This window comes from Centrocercus urophasianus, unplaced genomic scaffold (genome assembly GCF_019232065.1).
Source record: "Centrocercus urophasianus isolate 14NV4802_14NV808 unplaced genomic scaffold, USGS_Curo_1.0 seq_40, whole genome shotgun sequence".
NCBI classification, from domain to species: Eukaryota; Metazoa; Chordata; class Aves; order Galliformes; family Phasianidae; genus Centrocercus; species Centrocercus urophasianus.
In genome coordinates, this window is record NW_024884978.1 from 1,791,446 (window position 1) to 1,811,665 (window position 20,220).

General features: G+C 56.2%; 2 protein-coding genes across 8 annotated transcripts in view; one reads left to right on the forward strand and one right to left on the reverse strand.

The window, feature by feature from the left end:
- The window catches only part of ARSG (arylsulfatase G), a 39,712-nt gene that overhangs the window by 1,732 nt on the left and 17,760 nt on the right, over positions 1-20,220 (reverse strand). For 6 of the 7 annotated variants that reach the window (XM_042833050.1, XM_042833051.1, XM_042833052.1 and 3 more), the window contains 10 exons: positions 14,042-14,698; positions 13,689-13,876; positions 12,802-12,849; positions 12,617-12,728; positions 12,154-12,291; positions 9,452-9,636; positions 8,769-8,849; positions 5,949-6,057; positions 2,714-2,834; positions 119-209 (listed from right to left, as the gene is read on the reverse strand). In XM_042833050.1, coding sequence (XP_042688984.1) covers positions 119-209; positions 2,714-2,834; positions 5,949-6,057; positions 8,769-8,849; positions 9,452-9,636; positions 12,154-12,291; positions 12,617-12,728; positions 12,802-12,849; positions 13,689-13,876; positions 14,042-14,235 — 1,267 coding nt within the window. In that variant the 5' untranslated portion in view covers positions 14,236-14,698. Of the gene's footprint in view, positions 1-118; positions 210-2,713; positions 2,835-5,948; positions 6,058-8,768; positions 8,850-9,451; positions 9,637-12,153; positions 12,292-12,616; positions 12,729-12,801; positions 12,850-13,688; positions 13,877-14,041; positions 14,699-16,715; positions 16,804-20,220 lie in introns of those variants that run through there. The other variant, XM_042833053.1, reaches the window with a different exon arrangement.
- SLC16A6 (solute carrier family 16 member 6) overlaps positions 19,856-20,220 on the forward strand; it is an 8,143-nt gene continuing 7,778 nt past the window's right edge. The window contains exon 1 of the mRNA XM_042833055.1: positions 19,856-19,926. The gene's annotated coding sequence lies outside the window, so the exon portion shown is untranslated. The remainder of the gene's footprint in view (positions 19,927-20,220) is intronic.

The window sequence follows — 20,220 nt, forward strand, 5'->3', positions numbered from 1 at the left end:
TGCTGGGCTTGCTCTTGTTGGTGTTAATCTGATTTGGTTTTCACCCATGCCTGGCAAGGAATTGAGAACTCCAGAAGTTGTTGTCCTGACTTCAGGCTCTATAAAGCAGCTGCCCTACCTGTGGTGTAGAACGCCTTGTACTGAGCCAGCCGCAGCGCCTCGACCGCCCCGTCCTTCCCTGCTGCCCCGCTGTTGGGGTGAAGCAGCATCTGAAGGAAGAACACAACACAGCCCACTGCAGACAAAACCTGCTCTGTCCCAAGATCTCCCAGCGCGGGATCACCTTCCCAATAAAAGCACACATTTAGAGGCACTGCTCAGCCCAGGAGCTGCAGCTTCAACCCGAGTTCTGCCTGCTGTGCCCGCAAATGGAGTCAGGGTGAGGAAGAAGGGAAGGAGGGAGGGGTGGGTCGAGTCTCTGCTCTTTGGTATTTAGGACACTTGATGCCTTGGCACATGGCAGTGAGGAGACAAGTGAGCTGGACGGTGCGCGTCCCTCTGATCAGATCTGCAGCAAAGCCAATGGCTTCGCTGAGTGATGAGTCACCAGAGGTTTCCTCCCTGGGAATTGAATTTAAAAGTGATTCAAGAAATTTCCACTGTGCTAAAAATTAGAAACATCTGCCGAAGTTGTAGGCAGCTGCGGTGCCAAGTTTAGTAACAGTGTTCGCAGCTGATCAGCACTGTAATGACCTAGCAGGTGTCCGGCGGCACCGACTGCTCTGCCTGGCACCCCCAGCAGGGCCACGATTCGGGGGGAACTTCCCATGGCTCTCAGTTTCCTCTACTGCCCTCGGTTGCAAGGCATGAGAGGCAAAAATGCCATCTGAAATTTAGTTTTAAAACGGTATTTTATGGGAAAAAAAAAAAATCTGAGCTGAGGAGGTGGTGTGGTGTACGTCTGCTGCAAGGAGGAAATCCGTACTGCCATCCGCTCCCCTCCCTCTGGAAGAAGCAGATGGCTCCAAAGCAGAAATCAGCATTATTTTAGGGTGCCTGAAGCCAAACTATCAAGAACTGAACCTATCTCTCTGCTTCCAGCTTTACAGCTGAGCTTTGCTTGTCCCCTTTAACTTGAGCAGCATGGGCTGGATGGTGCTGTATGGCTGCAGAGCACCGAAACAAACAGCAAGCTTGCTCACAAGCTGCCTCCTGGAGCCCCAGCACTAAGAAAACCCATGAGGACTGACTGCACACATAAAGAGTTTGCTTCGGCTGAGCCCTTTCAGGAAACATTCCCAAGGTTTGCAGCCAGGTGACTTTGTTATTAAAAACAAAAAGAAGAAATAGGAAAAAGAAAGACAAACCCCCCTCCCCAGAAAACCCTCCATCCGCACGTAGAGCTGCGGGCTGTTTTCACAAGTGAGCCGTGCGTGGGGAGGAGGAGCACAGCCCTCTACATTACGCTAATGGAAAGAGCGTATTTGTGTGACACTCGTACCCTTGATACATTTCGTGTGATGTGTTTATTTTTACTGTAAATAGCCTTTGCTCAAAACAGGGCCTTGGCTGCTGCCCAGCTCCGTCACAGGTTGTGCCGGCGCTGAGCCGGGCTGGGACACAAGCAAGGTTACGGCCGCACCGTGAGCTCAGCCCCCACCCGCCTGAGTGGGAAAGCAGCTGTCAGCAGCGTGCGTGGATCCAGCGGGCGGGCGAGAAGAGGAACTGCTCTGGGAGGATTTGTGTCAAGGAAAACCCTGCGACATCAAAGGTGGTTTTGCCATTAAGAGATGAAAGCGCCGCGCTCCCGCTGCTGAGCCGCGAGGGGATGAGCGCAGACGAGCGGTGCAGGGGGAGATGCTCAGTGCACTTGTCTGCAGGGCTGGGCAGGGACAAACCCTCCTGGGACAGAGCAGCTAGGACAGGCAGGGCTCTGATAGCAGCACAACACCCCCGAGAGCAGCGGGGCAGCAGCTGGGGGCTCAGCCCGGGTTTGGGGGATCGCCTCCTGGTCCCAAGTATGCAGTAAGGGCTGGTGAGGGCGGCCCCACGCTGCTGTGCCTCTGCAAGAAGAGGGTTAATCCCTGAGCCACGTCCCATCCGCTCCCACGGTTTATCTCACAGTTCAGTAGAGGGTTCCATAAATACGAACTAAATACCAAAACCCTGATGGACGCAGCTAGCAGATCCAAGACTCCTGCTGGGAGCAGGCTCGTGGTGCTCACAGGAGAGCCGAGTTGAAAAGCAAAACCAGGCTCTATCTGTGGGTCTGCTTTAAAGCCAAACTTCTTTTTATTCGGTTCAGTGAAAAACTTGTAAAATTCTGAGAAAAATATATTGCCGTACTTCTCGTTCTGGTAGCTGCGTTTCTCATGCCTAAAGGAGCCGTCAGCAGCTCTTATTGTTGCAGGGGCAGAGAGCTGCAGGGCACGGGGCTGCCTGCCCCTCTCAAACATCAATAACAGGCACGTTTCCGAGCCAAGGAGCTCAGAGAAGGAGTGCTTAATTACATCTCTATCTGTCAAGATCAATGAAGTAGATAGAAGGAGGTCTGAGCCCCAGGGATCCTTTGTTTCCCATGCCTGTGCACCTCTCGTGACCAGGAAGGAGCAGCGCCGTGCTGTGCCCATGGGGACACAGAAGGGACGATGCTCCGGTTTGAAACCATTTCCCCCTGTCCCATCACAACAGACTCCACTACAGATTCTGTCCCTTTCCTTCTTGCAGCCCCCCTTTAGATCTGAGGACATCCCCAGGATGGGGCTCTCCTTACCTTGTGTCCCACGTCTGACAGCCCAAAGAGAACCGGGGACACGTCCATGCCATCAAAGCGCCTGTTTGGGGGAAGTGTGGCTCCAGCCAGGGCCACCAGTGTGGGGAAGACGTCCAGGGTGCTGGGGAAAGAAGCAGGTTCCATCAGAGTACAGAGCAAAGCCCCCAGCCCCACCTGCACCGCTATCCCTTGCTTGGGGGGCCCTGGCTGCTTCCCGACAGCAGAGCAGGGTGCAGCCCCCGCCACGTCGTCCCCCCGGGCACATGGGGAAGGCCCCGGGTCACCCAGCACAGAAAGTGCTAGCACAGGGACTTTTTACGCCAATCCCAGCAGATCCCGCAGCCCCAGGAAAATGTGGTCTCGCTTTTGCCTCGCACAGCACGAGCCATAGCAGCCAGAATGGAAAATGAGAGCGGTGCTATTTTGTGCACTTATACCAAAATGCCTGTCAGCATTTCCACCATAATCCTCTCTTTTCAGGGGCCTCCGCCACAAAAAATCTCTCAGGGCTGGATCTTGGTTGCATGGGTGACCCGGTGCCCTCTCACTGCCAGTGCTGACACGGAAGGCAAGCAAGTCGAGCAAAGGCACGTCCTGCTGCAAGGCACACCTCCCTCCTGGGCAAGTGACACACAGCAGTGCTGTGCTCCCTGGGCGGTTGGCTCGGCTGGGGTGATGCTTGCACCGGGCACCCTGCTCCCTACCAGGAGCTCTGAGTCCCAGCATCCCCCAGCTGAGCAGCCCAGGGAGCAGCAGCAGTCACGCTGCAGGAGCAGGGCCCCTCGCCCGGTGCACACAGGCTGTTGCGTGAGCAGAGAGAGCAAACAGCCCAGGACTTTAGGGCCCCTGTTTCTCCCATTCAATGAGTTTTAATTTAGCTGCTAAGAGACGGAGAGGACAAATAAGAACAAACAATGCTGAGGAGAGCTGAAAGGCAGCCCCGGCTATGCAGCTCTCGTGGAGACGGCCGGAGCAGCCAGGAGGCACCAAAATCCTCGGCTCCCCACTGTGCAGAGCTGGAGTGCATCCCTGCAGGATCACACTGAGCTCTGCACGGGGCTGCCCCACATCGCTGCTGTGGTGCTCAGCACCCACTGGGTGCAACCCCGGCACTGTGATGTGTCTGTACCCATTCCATGTGCAATTACCCTAAATCAGCACCTGGACCCCCCTGGAAACCATCAGAGCTCGCAAAAAGGGCAAAGCAAGAAGGACTGGGACAGTGTCAGACAGGTGCAAGCAACACACTGGGATGAAAGAAAGCATTTTTCAGCACTTAGCAAGGGCTCCATGGGTACGGACAGGCTCCCAAATCCCCAGCTTGAGCTCAGCACTCGCAGCAGCAGCCCCGTCCCTCCCAGCGCCGAGCACTGCGCTCTGCTCACTTCTTGGCCACTCCACTGACCCACTTCCTCAGCACCCTGCAGGGTGTGGGGCATGGCAGGAGGCTCCCACCATTAGCTATGATTAAGAAGAGCCGATGAAGCAGCGTGGTGCAGGGCGCGGTGCGCGGGTGCAAGTCCATGCAGCTCCAGCTGCTGCCTCCCCAGCCGCCGGCCACGCTCACCTCCTCTCACCCAGCAGGGAGGTAACGAAGAGAGGTGATGCCACACAGCCCTGGGCAGAAGGAGGGCTGGGCTGGGGAGCTTTCTCCCAAGTTAAGCTGTAATCACTGCCAGCACTTCCTAACCTCAGGGCAGGAGGACGCAGGTAATGCCTGCCCTTGCCCAGGCTCACCAGCAGCCTAGCAGAGGTCACCTCTCTCCAGGACAGGATGAACGAACCTGCTCAACTCAGAAGCATTAGGGTGGGATCCCTGCTGAGGTCCCCAGGAGCCCCGTGTCCCATTGCAGTGATCCCCACAGCCCCACCGTGCCGCACAGCTCCAGCTGCACAGCCAGGTCGGCTGGGTGCCAGCACAGCTCCAGCCCACAGCTGGCAGCTCCCTGCCCTGGGTTGGTTTGTATCACACGCCTGAACTTTACGAAACCTCCCTGGGCTGTTGGCTTTGAATTTCCACGGTGGAGGCAGGCTCCCCTGTAGGCATTTCTGAATAAGCAAAGCTGTGCAGCTGGGTCAGCAGTGGTGAAAAGCAGGATGGGCTGTGCTTCCTGGAGGAGCCCCGAGGTGCAATGGGGCTCAGTGCAGGGACATCAGCACCGAGGTGACCGCAGCCAACCGGCACGGCAACCACACGTGGCTGGAACTGCACAGCTCTGCAGCCAACTGTGGGCATAAACGGACCCAGCGTCGCAGCTTTGTCTTCAGAAGAGTACAAAGTAATAATGATAAAGAGCTGAGGAAACCACTGGGGAATGGTGGAGCCCCTGCGTGAGCAAGCAGTGTGTGCAGCACAGCCCCGTGCTGGCAGCTGTCTGCATTTACAGCCGCCCAACCTGCTGGACTGGATCTGGGAAATGCAGGAGATAAGGAGTGGGAGATAACCGGGTCCCCTGGGGCTGTTTGGTGCAGGGGGACGCAGGCTGGAGTTCCCCATGCAGGGAGGGATTTGCAGGTGGAACCCCAGGCGTGCCTGATAGTGCACTCATCAGTCAGCAAGCATCAGAACTCCAGTGCATGCCTGCAACCATCAGCTTTACAGAAATCCCAGAGCTGTTTGCTGCAAGGAGGGATGCAAGTGCTGCAAGAACTGCAAAGAGAGCTGCCAGGAGAGCGGCAGCATTGCTGCCATACGGCTTTCTCTGTGCCAGTCCCTGCAGTGCCACCATCCCCACCATGTCTGTCCCCTCTGCTCTCACCCATGTGCAGGAGCAGCTCAGGACTACCTCGGAGTGGGGCTGCTCTGACTGCCAGCACTGTCCCTCCGGACAGCCTTTCCCACAACCGCACCCTCCTTCACATTAAGCCATTTGCAAACCACAAAGCCTAAGCCTGCTTCTCGGTGGAGAGAGAGAACATCGTCATCTTTTAATTATCGGGAGGCACTCAGCCACCGAGGGGAAGAGAAGCACGGAGCCCCGCAGCTGCTCCAGCCGCACAAAAAGAGCTTTCAACTCCTATTTGCTGAAGCATTAAAGTCTTTGGGGAGAGGACAAAAGTGCGGCGTCACTCACAACGCAGGCAATGCCCAACCAGGGCCCCGTGCTGCCAGGATCCAGATAACCACATGGCTCTGGGGCTGTCAGCACATGTGGCAGCGTGACCTTCCAGACCCACAGCATGAAGCGCAGCGAGATGTGGCACAGCCACAGCCCATTTCCCAAACCATCCCTACCTCAGCATGGCGCGGCTGCTCCGCTCAGCAGGGACGTGGCCAGGCCAGTACACCAGTGCTGGTACCCGGTGCCCTCCTTCCCAGGTGGTTTGCTTGGCAGGGCTGCCTCCTGCAAGAGAGAGCAGAGTGCTCAGCATCCCCTGCATGGGAGCTGTGAAGCGGCGGGGATCCTCTGACCCAGAGCTGCTTCAGGAACAGGAGTGCCATGGGACACAGAGCACCCAAAGGGAGGAAGGTGGCAGTGGTTGGAGCTGGGTCAGGGGAGGGAGAAGAGCTGAAGGAGTTGTTACAAGAAATAGGGAGAGGGTGGGAAAGGGGCTCAGCTTGGCATTGCCTTTGGTTTCACATCTACTCCAGCAGTTAAGTGATGAGAAATGGAACTGAATACTTCCATCCACCTCCTGGCTTAGGGCAGGTAGCGAATGCAGGGATTAGTTCCGGGGGCTCCCAGCCGTGCCCATGTGTGTGTGCACGGGGTGCAGTAGCTGACAGCACATCAATGGCCCCCAGTCTCATTAAAAACACATCCCCGCTGCTGACCCTGCAGCAATCCCACCTGCTGACCAATTAACCCTTTTCCTTGCTTCCTTGACACAAAGTCTGGGAAGCACAGAGGTGGGAGAGTCACCAGGCCCTGCCTGCAGCTGAGGGCTGAGCACCACAGAGAGGGGCTGAGGATGTAAGTGGGGATGAGCAATAAAAAAATGTGCTGAGCCATATGACGGGGCTGCTGGTGGATGCCATGGATCTGCTGCCTCTGCTGCAGCACCAAGGGCCCCAAGCAGCCGTGGGGAAGAGGTTGGGCATGGGGTGAAGGGAACATCCCAGCCGCACTCACTGTACAGAGCTCCCAAGTGGCCGCTGCCCTTTGTCTGCCTGGTTTTCAGTGTGCACATGGCAACGGCGTGTGCCCGCAGACATTTCCTTTGGCACAGGCAGCAGCCAGGGGATGTTCCTGCTGCGGGACCCCACGGCCAGGCACGGCGCTTTGAGGTGCACCATGCCTCCTGGGTGTTCAGCTCCCAAAGGAAATGATATCAATTATAACAAGCATTAAATAAGCCTCACAGTATTGCACCTATGTTTCAAGGGATTTGCTGCACAGCGAGCAGCCTGAGGGCAGCGGGAGCAGGGCAGCAAGCCTGTCCATCTGTCCACAGCCAGAGCAGCCCTGGGACAGACGCTGTGCCCCTGCTTCCCTGCAGCCTGCCTGGTACGGCTGTGGAGCAGGTTGGGAGTCTGCACTGCCCGTGTATGAGCTCATGTTGCCACATTCAGCACTGAACTGGGCTGCAGCACCCCAGACCCAAGCAAGGATTTTTCTCCGGAGCAGGGATAATGCAACCATGCTGAGGCTGCTTTCCAGGAACGCAGAGCTGAGCATTCCCACGCAGGGACAAAAATCACTGCATCCCCATTCCTCAGTGGGATTGCAGACCTCCAAACTTGGCTCTGAACATAATCATCCCAAGACAAGTGTGTCCCTTCCTGGGCTCTTGGGAACAAGGGATGGGGTTGGGTTTTACGGGTGGGCAGGACGCTTCTGGGGAGGGAAGGGAAGCTCTGCCCTCAACTTGGAGCTGGGGGCCCAGCACTTGTGTCTGCTGTGCTCTGCGTGCAACGGCCAACTGCACCGAAGCAAGTGGAAAACATTCCTGGAATTTGGGTTGGACCCTAAAAGGAAACGCCAAGCTCTGCGAAATGTATATAACCCTGAGCAACAGTTCCTCCCCTTCCTCTCTGTCCTTCCCGGCGTGGGGAGGGGGAGATGCCCAGGAGGAGGCTATCTGACCGCCAGCTGGTGGCTATGGGCAGCCCACCCTCCTCCAGCATCCCCTGCTCCCCAGGGCAGGGTTGTTTTGGCAGGGCTGCATGCGGGCAGCGAGATGCTGGAAAGGGGCCGTGTTTTTGTAGGTTTGTTCCCGAACGCCGCGTTGCCCGTACCATCTGCTCCAGCTTGTGACCATTGGTTGCTCAAGAGAAACCCAGGTCGTCGGCAGGGCTTGTTTACTAAGAAAATGAAGGTTACGATTTCTTCCCAGGGTTGGAGCACCCGAAGGAAGGACCCTGGGAACCGGAAAAGGGAGCGGGGGGAGCCAGCGGCTGCCAGCCTCACAGCCGTGCTCACACAGCACCGGCAGCGGCTTCCTCCCCCGGGTAGGTGTCAGGAAGCAGATGAGGAAAGAAAACGGAGCTGCCTCCGTGTCCCCCCCGCTGCTCCCCTCCCGCACTGACCCCGAGCGAACGGGGAAACATAACCCGCCGCATTTACAGTGCGTAATACAAGCAGAAGTGGGAAATGCCTGACTCATGCATGTTTCTGGCCGCTCCGGCTGAAAGAAACCCACCAACCAGATGGCTTGGCCGGAAAAGGAGGAAATAATAATAATAATAAAAACAAAACAAAACAAGAAGTTAGAAAGAAAATACAACTCCCACTAGGCTGGGCTTCAGGGAGCCGGGCAGGGGGTGTAGGGGCACTGAGACCCGAGTGGATGGAGGGCAGAAACTGAATGCTCCATCACCTGCAGGTCCCAGGAGCTGAAGCACCCCAGGAGCTGCTGCATCAAAGGGATGAAAGCAGCGGCCACCGATCATCAGCTTGCCAAGGGTTTGGGGCAACAGTTCCCACCTGGTTGTAGTTTTAGGGGGAAACTGAGAAATAGATGGATCATCACATCTGCTTTGAAATACAAGAAGTTGCTGGAAAGGCTGAGGAGAGAGAAGCGTTCCCCACTTTCTGCCTGCAGGCAGAGCAGGGCTGTCTGACATCAGCCCTGTGTACCCCCCTTGGAAGCCTTCCCAGCCCCTTGAGGTCACCTCGTGCCCTCTGCCAGGCCCCCAGCAGTGGCCCCAGGCGTCCCGCCAGCTCACACTTCTGCATCCAAGGGCCGTTGTCACCTGCAAGAGATGGAAATGTCCCCATGAGCAGCAAGCAGGGACACCTCCACTCCAGGGTGGCGGAGGACAAGCAGCCCCCACACCTCCTTGTGGTCCTCCGGGTGCTGCCTAACACCAACAGGAGCAGCGCAGGGTCTGGCAGCAGAACTGCTCTTGTTCCTGAAGGTTTATTTCCAAGAGATGGGGCCCACTTCTGGGGGTTCCAGGTAAGGGGCTGCAGCAAAGCCAGGGCACAGAGGTGGCTGTCACCAGCTCTGGGCACTAATGAGCTGCAGAGCAGTTCCTGTGCCAGGAGCAAAGTGTCCTCATTAGGGAGGCTGCACAGCACCAGTGGATTTGGGCTTCTTAATGAGTGTGGATTTGAGGTTCAATTAGGCAGGCCATGCCCGTGAGGGGGGTGGAGGGGTGGCAGGATGGGCACTGGCTGAGCTGCTGCCCATAGGGCCAGCATGGGAGCCACATCCCCACAGTGACAGCCCATGTTCGACCCATCCTCCTGTCACAGCACATCAAGGACTGCGGAAAAACACCAGTCCCACCTTGTGCCACTGGGGCTGGTGCACAGCCATCACCCACCACCACGGCCAGTTGCAGTGCTTTACCTGTGAACCACAGCAGTGTGCTGCCCTTCCCACAGCTGTCGGCCAGGTGCTTGAGACGTCCCACCAGGGCATCCATCTCACGCAGGGCAGCCCCATAGATGCCCCTGTCCCGTGGTGGGGCGATCTGCAGTGGCACGTGCATGTGGGCCAGCGCCAGATAGAGGAAGAAGGGACGGCTGCTGTCCCTGAAAGAAACAAGGGGAGAGTTCAGTGAGGTTGGGGTGAGGTGCAGGGGGTCACAGCTGAGCAGGGGATGTGGTGCTGTGGCCCTTCCTTGCAGGAGCAGCAAACTTGCTGTAGCTCATGCGGGCAAACTCTGCCACCCTGCAGGACACTCAGCCCCCAAAACACAAAGAACCACAGTGGGGAATGAAAGCAGAGGCCACCTGCCCCCAGGCAAGTGAGACACATTCCCAGATCACTGCTTGGGCAACACTGGGTGAGCAGCACCTGCCCCAGCACCGTGACAGGAGGAAGCGGCAGGACAGCACGGCTTCACTGTCCGTGAGTCACTCTTTCCCCACTGAAACCTCCCCGGTGCTGCTTCCTCTCCCCTGCTCCCCCCGGTGCTGACCTTCCCCAGGGCACCCACATTTGGGATGAGCTCGTCCCTTCCTCCATCTCCCACGTCCTCTGGCACATCAGCCACGGGCAGAATGCCCCGCATCGATGCTCCCCTTCCTCCCCTTATGCAAGAGGGGAGGCAGCAAGGCGGCTGTTTGCTTTTAAATCACCAGAGGACACGTCCTGTTTTCTTGTTTATGGCTATATTTATCTCCTCCAGTGTGGCTGCTCTTCCTCAGGGAGCTCAGAAGGGAAGGGTGGGATGGCGGGGAGGGGCTGGATCCCTGGGATGTTCTGGTGTGGGTGCCCCATAACCCCGCTGTGGCCAGAGAGAGATGGGGGCTGCCGGGATCCCACCGAACTGCAATTCCTTCCTTTGCCCCCTGAGCATCACTCACCTCGGGATCTCAAACTAAGAAATCTCACCCTTCCCACAACAGCCATCCCATTGCACAGAGGCAAAACCCTGCGTGGATTTCAGTCCTTTCAGCACCCTGCAAACCACCAGGATTTAGGAAACAGAGGGGGCTGGCTGCACATTTCTGCAACTGGCACTGCGAAGCACTGCCTCTTTCTGTACATCCCACCATTGCCTGTGGGATTTCTGACACCCTGGAACAGGGGAGAGTGGTTCAGCTCCCAGTGATCGCCCACTGTCTGTGAGCCAGCAGAGCACAACAACCTGCCTGAGCCCTACCCTGCAAAGAGCCACCCAGCTTCAAGCAGAAACCTCCTCCACCACGCAAAAATGCTTAGCATCCCCTTCACTTCTTATCAGCAGCAGTGCTCCAGTGTAGCCTATGATTACAGCTCTCAAGGGGCAGGTCTGTTTTCTCATTCTATCCGTACCACTCTGGCTCAGGCTCAGAGCCCCAGCATGAGTTTGTCCCATGCATCTCCAGGGGAACTCTCAGACGGGGGAAAACAGTGCATAAGGATCGTTATCCTGGCACCCCACTGAGAGCCCTGCTCGCCTTTTGCATCTACATTTCATAGCTCAGCCCCTCTCCTGAAAACTGAGCAAACATTTAATCAATAACTTAAGACTTAATGTCCTTGGCTTTTGCTCCCCTGTTTGTTGTGCTCTAAGCGTCCTGGCCAGAGCAAAATCTCACTGAATTGCTCAACCTTGACACGACTGGTTAAAAAAACAGCGAGATGACAAATCCTGTGTTCTTTTCGTTGCCCCATAATGAGTGAGTCAGGCAGAGGAAAACTGAAATAAACCATCAAAGGAGAGGAAAGGCAGGCACCTGTTTAATCCTGTTCTCTCTAAACGCAGATAACCCCAAGACAGTGCCCAGACTTCTCCAGATCCCTGACACAGCCCTTTCCTTGCACTATTCTCTCTGCCTCCCCCATTTCTTTACCCCCTACAGCACACAGACCTTTTCCAAGCCCCCCTGCACAAGCAGCCCTGAGCTGTGCCAGGCAGCAGGCACTGTCCCTCAGACGGCCTCTTACAGAGCTGCAGAAAGGCGTTTTGCAAAGTCACAGCTACTAATCCTTGAATAACAGGGATTAGCATTATGAAACCCTTCGGCAGGGCTTGGGGGCTGCTGTTTCCCGGAGGTGCTTTACTCCTTGGGGAGCAGCAAACCTGGGCTCTGTGTTTCCTTGCACTGCAGGGGAAAGTCATCCACGAAACGTGGTGACCCCGAGGCCTTTATTTGGGTGCTGCCTGCACCTCCCAGCACACGCTGCCCAGCAGCTGTCCCCTGTCACCTCTGGGTGACACCACCACAAGGACAGCAGCACGGAGGAGGATGGATGCTTCCCTTCACTGCTAGCCTGGATGCTGGTTCACGTCCAGCCATGAAGATGCCCCCGGATGAAAGGCCGCGACCTTTGCGGTTAGACTGTATTTATAAATCCCTTTGCATGTGATTCTCTGAAGGCCAAAACACTTCTATGGGAGCCCTGTGGGACCTCGGAGCAGCTCCTTCCTTACCCAGAACATCAGAAAACAAAGCCTGGAGGCTCCATCTCCGCAGATCTGCTCACCCAGCACAGCACTGCCACGTGAGTTCTAGGCATGTGAATTCTGGCTGCCCCAGCATGAGCAGAAAGTGCTTGCCAGCTTCAAGATCTGGTGTGGGGAGAGGGATGGGGATGGGGTTGGTGTGTGGTGCCCTCACCTTGCCTGCCGGATGAAGCGTGCTGCCGCCTCCACGTACCGCTCCGCCAGGCTGCTGAGGTTGACGGGCTGCTGGATGATAGTGAGGTTCTCAAAGAGAGGAAGGGCTACATCCGTGTAGCAGTCTTTATTGCTGGGGCTGCAGGAAGAAATCACTGCGTTATCATCACTGCAGCAAGGACTGCGATGGCTGGGAGCGGGCACAGAGCCCACCGTTCACCCAGATTTGTAGAACAGCACTGCCAAGGGTGGCAGAAAGGGGACAACGCTGGTGTCCCCATGGCACAGACTGCTCCCTGCCTAGCCAGACCACTCCAGGGCCCCACGCTTCACCTCTCCACGCCATCTGCAAGGAACGTGAAGGAGACCATAGCAGGGAGCAGTTCACTGGACTGCAGCTTGCAAATCCCAAATCCCAGCATTCAAACTGCCCCGTGCACGGTGTGTCTCCCTGAGAGATGTACCTGGTGGCTGCGCTGTGCTGTGGGCAGCTTGGGCAGGGTGGCACGTTGTAGCCAGGGGTGTCTGTGCAGCCCATGTCATGGCTGTAGGGGATCCCGAAGTAATAATCGAACCCTGCAGGCAAGGTGGGGGTCAGTGGGGGCCAAGCAAACGCTGGGCACTCATCTCATCTCCACCACGTCCTTACCACGGAAGATGGGGTGGTGGTGGCCATGGTGCCCCAGGTGCCATTTGCCTGCGTGGAAAGCACAGAAAATCATTTGGGAGGTTACTCAGCCGTTGGGCGCTGCCGTCACCAGTGAAACCCACAAGGCACAGTGCAGGATGTTTTAATCTAGCAACAAGAAAGGCCACTTGTTTGTGCTGGCTGGATTTCTGGACCCAGAAAAAATGCCAAAGGTATCTCACGTCTATCCAAATCAACCATCTCCGACTTTAAAAGGCTCTTCCATGTGTTTGCGTTCAGAAGAGACAATTTCCTAACCCATCCCAAAGAATTGGATTCATCCTCTGATCTGCAGTGTCCCAAGGCTTGGCTGCACCTCCCACACTGATATCAGAGGGGGAGAAGAGACAGCAAGGGCTTCTGTGCTGATGAAACCCCAACACACACATGACCACAGGCAGCTCCACGTGCAGAGGACTCATCACCACCTGCTGCACTTTCAGACGGGTCGCAGCGCACTGTGTGCACAGGAGGGTGCCCAGCACCATGGCCCAGCAGCACAGAGCATCCCAACCTGCACTGCCAGCCCCTGGGGCATCACACTCAGCATCACACCCAGCCGGGGCATGCGAGGGCAGCGTTGCTCTGCACACTCATGCTTTCTCAGGAAAACTCAGCGTTCCCATTGAAAGGTTAAGCAACTTCAGATTCCAAGGAAACCTGGGGCAGGCCCAAACTTCAGGCTGTGTTTGAATACGAATATGAAAATTAGGGATTGCAGAAAGAGTGGGGAAAGTGCAAAATCTCTCCCACTCGATCCTTTAGCTGCCGGCACTTGCCCTACGTACCCGTGGCACTTTCTTTTTGGGCACCTTCATCTCAGCCACAGTGTGGCTGGTGGGTGTTACCTATAGCTGCTGTGCTGTACCCTGCTGCCCGCAGCACCTCAGCCAGCGTGGTCTCATTGAGGGGCAGGCCGCCCAGCGAGCTGATGGCAAAGTTGTGGGTCACCCCATTGCGCAGGCCGAGGCGCCCCGTGAGCAGAGAGGCGCGGGATGGTGAGCAGGTGGAGGCAGCCGAGTGGAAATCCACAAACCTGGAAAATGAACAGAAAATAAATCTTGCAAAATGTGCTCAGCGTGAGTCTGCCCCATCCCTCCCGGCTCACACACAGCCCTCTGAGCCCCAGGAACAAGGGGCTGAAGCGGGACAGAGGTATCAGGGATGCTCAGAAAGGCCCAGGGTGGGGATGCACTGTTACCTTGTCCCTTCAGCAGCCAACTCATCCAAATGTGGGGTCTCCTTCGTCTCGGCCCAGTTGGCCCCCAGGTCCCCCCAGCCCAGATCGTCTGCCAGGATGACGATGAAGTTTGGCTTCCCCTGTGCCACTGGGGGAGCACAGAGCCCCATCAGCACAGCGAGCAGCAGCACAGACCCTGGGGCTGGAGTTCCCATGGTGCTAACGGGGTGATGTTCTCTCCAAAATGCTCCTCCAGGGCCAGGCTCTGTGCCAGGCACCACTTCACAACCTTGGCTACTGACCTGGCTGAAACACCTGCTCCATCCTTCAAACACAGGCACAGCTGGTACTCCTAAAACCAGCACCAGCAAAAGTGTTATTCTTCCAAGTCAGACACCCTCTTTGAAGTCACTGTCACTCTACTTTTAACTTTCTTTCCTTCCTGGTAAATATCTAAATTGTTATTTTTTCCTCCAGAAGCGCACTTGAATTCAGCAGCTCCTGTTGGGGTGACATCTGACAAATGGCTCTTCCTGTGTAGGGTTTCAAGCACAAGTTTGGCAGCAGGCCTTGTTCCCAGTTCTCTGAAGTGTCCCACGAGGGTAAGAATCACCGAGGCTCTGCTGGCAACTATCAGCAATCCTTTGCCTCCTCAGGTGGTCACGGCTGCAGGAACTCCTGTGCAAGAGACACAAGCAGCCATCAGGACCTGCAGAAACTCCCTAACCCCAATCCTAAACCTAATTAACCCTAACCCAATCAGCCCCTCCACGGACACAGCCTGCAGGGAATGGCTCATCCAGCGTTGAGGCTTTGCCTTTGATGTTGCATTTCTTGCTGCCCTGCCGCCTGGTGCACACGGTTGAAATCATGCAGCAATCCAGACAAACCAAAAATGCAATAATGCCCTGGCATTTCTAGGCGTAGAGAAGTAAGTGCAGCACTTGAAAACTATAAGCTGGGATGGCTGCTTAGGGCAGGATTTGTCTCCAAGTGGCAAAGAGGCAACAAGAGCAGACAATCCAAAAACCAACAGCTGTGAAACCCAGCATCCTGAGCACATGGGGACGTGCAGCCAAGCAGGACAAGAGTCACAGAGATAAAGTGTGAGGGAGGGGAGGGAGGGGATGGTCACAAACAAACGAGGACAACATGACAGAAGGAAGCAAGAGAGGGAATACGATGAGCCCCATCTGTAGGCCAAGAGTTTCGTAGCTGGCAGAACAATTTATTTGCAGGTTTCGCTGTGCGTGACTTAAAAGCTTAGGGCTGTCGCTCAGATGGGCAGAATCAGGGCTTTCATCACAGCATTAGGGACAGAACTCAATTCATAATTCATGGCCTGGTGCTTTAACTCACCAGCTCCCAGCAGAGCCCTGCAGCTCTCCGTGAGCTGAGCAGCAGGCAGCACAGCAGGACGAGCCATGGGCGCAGTGTCACAGGGCCATCGCACACCCTGAGCCACAGCTCAGCCCTGCACACCCAGCTGCAGAACAACCAGAAAATGCCTGCAATCTCTTTGAGAAGCCCCTGGGATTTTGGGGAGGAAAAGGGCTTGAAAGCATCAATTCACCTGGGCGCGGGGAGGACCTCAGCCCCGTTGCAGCTCTCTGGCTGGGGAGGACCAAGTTAAGGCTCCAATGCTCTCCTTTTCACTACTGACCAGGTGAATATATCTATCTAGAAACCTATGTAAGATTTCACACGCACTATCTAAACAGAAGACATGGAGCTGTGCTTGCAATTCCTCCCTACCAGCACTGAATGGTTTTAGAAAGATTTGCTCCCCATGTGTGGGCACAAAGCCCTTTCCAGGGGCCACCACCCCTCACAGCAACCGGAGCAAGGCCACCTGCAGGTGAAAGGGCTGCCATCCAGAAATGGCAGGGGAAACCACATCAGTGTGCTGCTTTAGCACAGAAGGGCTGGGGACAGGAGTGATGTGCCAGGGCTGCCAGCATGCTGACGGAGCAGGGGGATGGGGAGTGCCACCAACACCTCAGCGCCCACTGCAGTAGATTCAGGGGGACCAAAAGGGACAAAGCTGAGCCCCCCATAGGGACGTGCTGATCATAGATGGATGCAGCTTTGCCAGGAAGCCATGCCATAGAAGCCAGCCCCATAACCTCACCCTGTGCTGAGGATTGCCCCATACCGCTCCCCACAGCCCTCCAAAACCCATCCTTGTCTGAGCTGCAAAGGCACAAATCAAACCCCCGTGCTATCTGCTGAAAAGGCAAGGGGGGCAAATGTAAAAATCCAGCGTCTCAGAAGCTGCTTGCTAAGACAAGGGCTGCAGGGCTCTCCTGGCACACTGCCTGGCAGGGGCGACACGTCACAGCAGACTGCAGGCACACCTACGCCTTCAGAGCATCCAGATAGCGGAGTCACCCCGAACTTGGCAGGGGCTCCTGTTTGCTTTGGGGAGGTACACCAGCGTAACACAGCTAAGAAAAACAATCACGAGCGTTTTCAAAGGACATTCTATTCTCTCTAATTTACAGGGGGAAGTCAGCCGGGCCAAAATTTATACGCTGCTGTCAGACAGGGAATCTGAGCTCCGATTTTAGAAGCCGTTTCCAAAAGATGTTTAAGAAAGACAAATGGAAAAGTGGGACGTGACGACGCGGCACGCGCTTCCCTCCCTTGTGCCAGAGGAGCCGTCCCCATGGGCAGCTCTGACCTCCAGCATTACCTGCAGGAATTGAGACCTCCTCCACTCGCCAGACAGCCCGCACTGAGGTTCAGGGTGCTGCACTGCCAGCACTGTGCGGCTCGCTATGACACAGGGGCAGCTCAGCTGGCTGTCAGATGGGTGCTGCATAACAAAGTGAAAGTGTGCTTTTGCATGCCAGATAGCAAGAGAGGGGGATAAGGTGGAACCAGACAAACCAGTTCAGAAAAGCCTCACAGCCTCTGCAGGACACTGCTGGGAAAGGCAGAATAGGAAAAGGTGCTTCTGGGGCTGAGCCCAGGGATGCCACCGCCAGCTCCCAGCTGCCTGCAACAGAGCCCCAGCCAGAGGATCCGCCATGTATTTATTACACATTAACCACAAGTTTGCAGTCTCGGGGCCAGCATGATGACTTTCATGTTTTTCACATTCCTTCACATTTTCAGGCCCGTGGAGCCAGGTGACAGCTGTGGTGCTCAGAGTGCTCCACCGCTGTGCCCCGGCGCCACGGCACGTGGGGATGCAGAAGGACAGCAGAAACCCAAACAGCAGCTCTGCTGCTGCAAGCGGCCACGCGGCTGCTGGGATGGACACAGCGTGGTAAGGGGAAAGGTTGTTTTGTTTCCACCTTACCACGTGCAGGTGTTTTATTTTCGTATTTGAACACAGCAAAGGGCAGGCAGTGCTTTGTGTGCGAGCGTTTTCACTGCCCCATTCAGCCTCCGCAGTGCGAGCAGAGCCCATTCCTGGTAACGCTTGTCCTAACAGTGTTCTGAGCTGTCAGAACTCCATTCCAGGAAAAGGTTTCCGACTGGAATAGTTTATACAAGCTCCCCTCGCAGAATAAGCAGCACTGACAAAAACATACTTCTGCAGACTTAACTAGGATTTCTGCCAGATCCTGAGACCGGAGAATGTTTTCCACTCATCTCACCATTCGGTCTTTGAGGAAAAGCATTACACACACAGAGCAGTGCTGGACAGACCCGAGCTGAATAACTGAGCTCCAGGTCTCTGCCCCACATGGGCAGCACAGTGCTGGGTGAACCGCTGCTTCCCAGCAGCTGCCCCCTGCGCTGTGCCCATGGTCAGGCTTTGCTTTTCATGGCATTCTGCAGAGCTTCATCTCAAGACCTCAAATCACTCCCCGAATCCTTGGGAAGCAGCAGGGAAAGGAACGAGAAGGCAAAGCCAAAGGACAGATGCAACCTACTGACAAGAAACACCAAGGAGCAAACGCCTTTGTTTGTTTTCATGCCAAAGATATCTGCATTCTTATTTCTCCCTTGGAGGCACAACCTGTTTTGTCGTCCCATAAGCGCTCACGCTGTCACTGCTGGGCTGAATTACAGCTTGGGGAGGGCAACGCCAAGGTGAGGCTGTGTAACAGAAACGTGAGAGGTGCTCACCATGCACCGCAGGGCATGGCACAGCTGGGATAGCAGGCTCAGCGCCAAGCTGCCCTGCCAGCACAGGAGCATCAGTGAGTGGCCAATGGGTTGGTGCTGCTGCAAGAAATCTGTGGGTTGTGTCTAAGTTACCAGGTGGAACTTGTATCTTCTTTACCCAACCTCCCAGAAGTTTGTTGCCCAACCTCTGCAATCTTCACTGTTTAAAAAAACAAAACAAACAAACAAAAAAAAAAAAAAAAAAACAAAAAAAAAAGCAAAGGGACTCCAGCCCAACCTAAAGCACTGGGGTTTACTGAGAGGTTGGGAACTGAAGGAGCAGTTTCATTTGGGTTATTTTTCCAGCTGTATAAACCAGAATCAACAGGTTACACACTGTCCCAGCAAAGTGCACCCAGCACAGTGCAGGAAGGAGCACGGGGCAGGGGTATGGTGTGCTCCACTGGTATCTATGGGTAAAAGTCCCTCTCTGTGAGCCCTAAAGGTGTGAGGCCCCGAAATCATCCCCGCAGTGTGGGCAGAGTCCATCTGTGCCTGCCACATCTGGCATGGCGAGCTGGGCACTGCAGCACTACTGCCTGAAGGACCCTTCCAGCCCCAGCCATTCTAGAACACTACGATCCCACCACTCTGCAAACAAAGGGACATTTAGCTTCCTAGTGCAAACCTAGCGCCAGGTTCTGCAAGTCCCCAGCGGGCAGAAGTGATGGAGTAAACACAGACCTTCTCCTGGTAATGCTTAACGCTGCTCCCCAAAGGCACTGCCTGCTCCCCTCTACCCTTTTTATCACATTTTGTGCTGAGTCCCCAGTAACCGGACCAGAGATGACCCAGTACCATGGCTGGGACACACCACCCCAGCCCCAATTAGCAACTGGCTGGAGACTCCAGAAGCACACCTGGAGACTCTCCTGGTCAGGGACCCTCCAGCACCAGGTGTGGAGACTCCTAGTAGCATGGCTGCAGATCCAGCAGCAGGGCTGGGGATCTCCTGGTAAGCAGGTCAGGGACCCCCCAGTAGTAGAGCTGGAGATCCCAGAGTAACAAGGCTGGGAATCGCCCAACATTTGGGCTTGATACCCTCCCTGCAATAGGACCAGGGAACCCTCCAGTACCAGGACTATGGACCCAACTGGGCTGGTGTCTCTCCCAGTACCAAGGCTGGGAACCCCCAGCAGCAAGGCTGAGGATCCCCACAGTAACTGGGCTGGAAACCCAGCAGCAGGGCTGGGACGCCCCCCCCCAAAAAAAGAGACAAGGACCCTCCACTTCCAGAGCCGGGACCACCCCGCAGCAGCAGGGCTGCAGAACCCCACGTACCAGGGCTACGGACCCGACGGCAAGCAAGGCTGCAGACCCAGCAGTAGGGTCGGGGGCCGCCCATAAACAGCCTCAAGGCTGGAGAACCCGCAGCACGAGGGTCAGGGAGCCGCTATTAGCCGGGCTGGGGACAGTCCTCTGCCAGCAGGTGCTGGGCCGCCCGGCCGTACAACTCTCCCCCCACCCCTCCGCACCCCCCCATCGAGGCGCGCTCCCAGCACCGCCCCTCCACGGCACACGCGGTACCGGCGCCGCCGCTGGGGCGAGCCGGGCCCGGCGCGCACATGGCGCTGCGGAGCCGCCGGCGGAGACCGGCTCCAGCCGGTATATAAGGGGCTGGGAGCGAGCGCAGAGCAGCCGCCGCCGCGGGCAGCAGGAGCAGCGAGCGGCCGCCGGGCAGCGGGGCACCTCGGCACCTCCTGTCGCCGCCCCGCCGAGGGTCTGCCGGCATGGGCAGCTCGTAGCCCCGCTCCTCGCCCCGCCGCAGCACCCAGCGCCGCCCGGTGAGTGGCTCCCGGGCTCGGGGAGAGGGGGGCTCGGTTGGCTTTTTAAAATTATTATTATATATTTTTTAATATAGATATATCCATATTTTTCTTCCTTTCCCCCACCCCCTCCCTCCTCCTTTCCTCCTTTTCCGCATCCCTTTATTTTTAGCCGGCGGCCCCGGCGCTGCAGAAACCAGGTCTGAAATGTTCGGAAAGTGATGCAGGGAAGGGGGGGCACGCTGCGTCCCTCTGCTCCGGCATCTTTAATTTTTTTTTTTTTTTTTTTTTTTTTTTTTTTTTTTTTTTTTT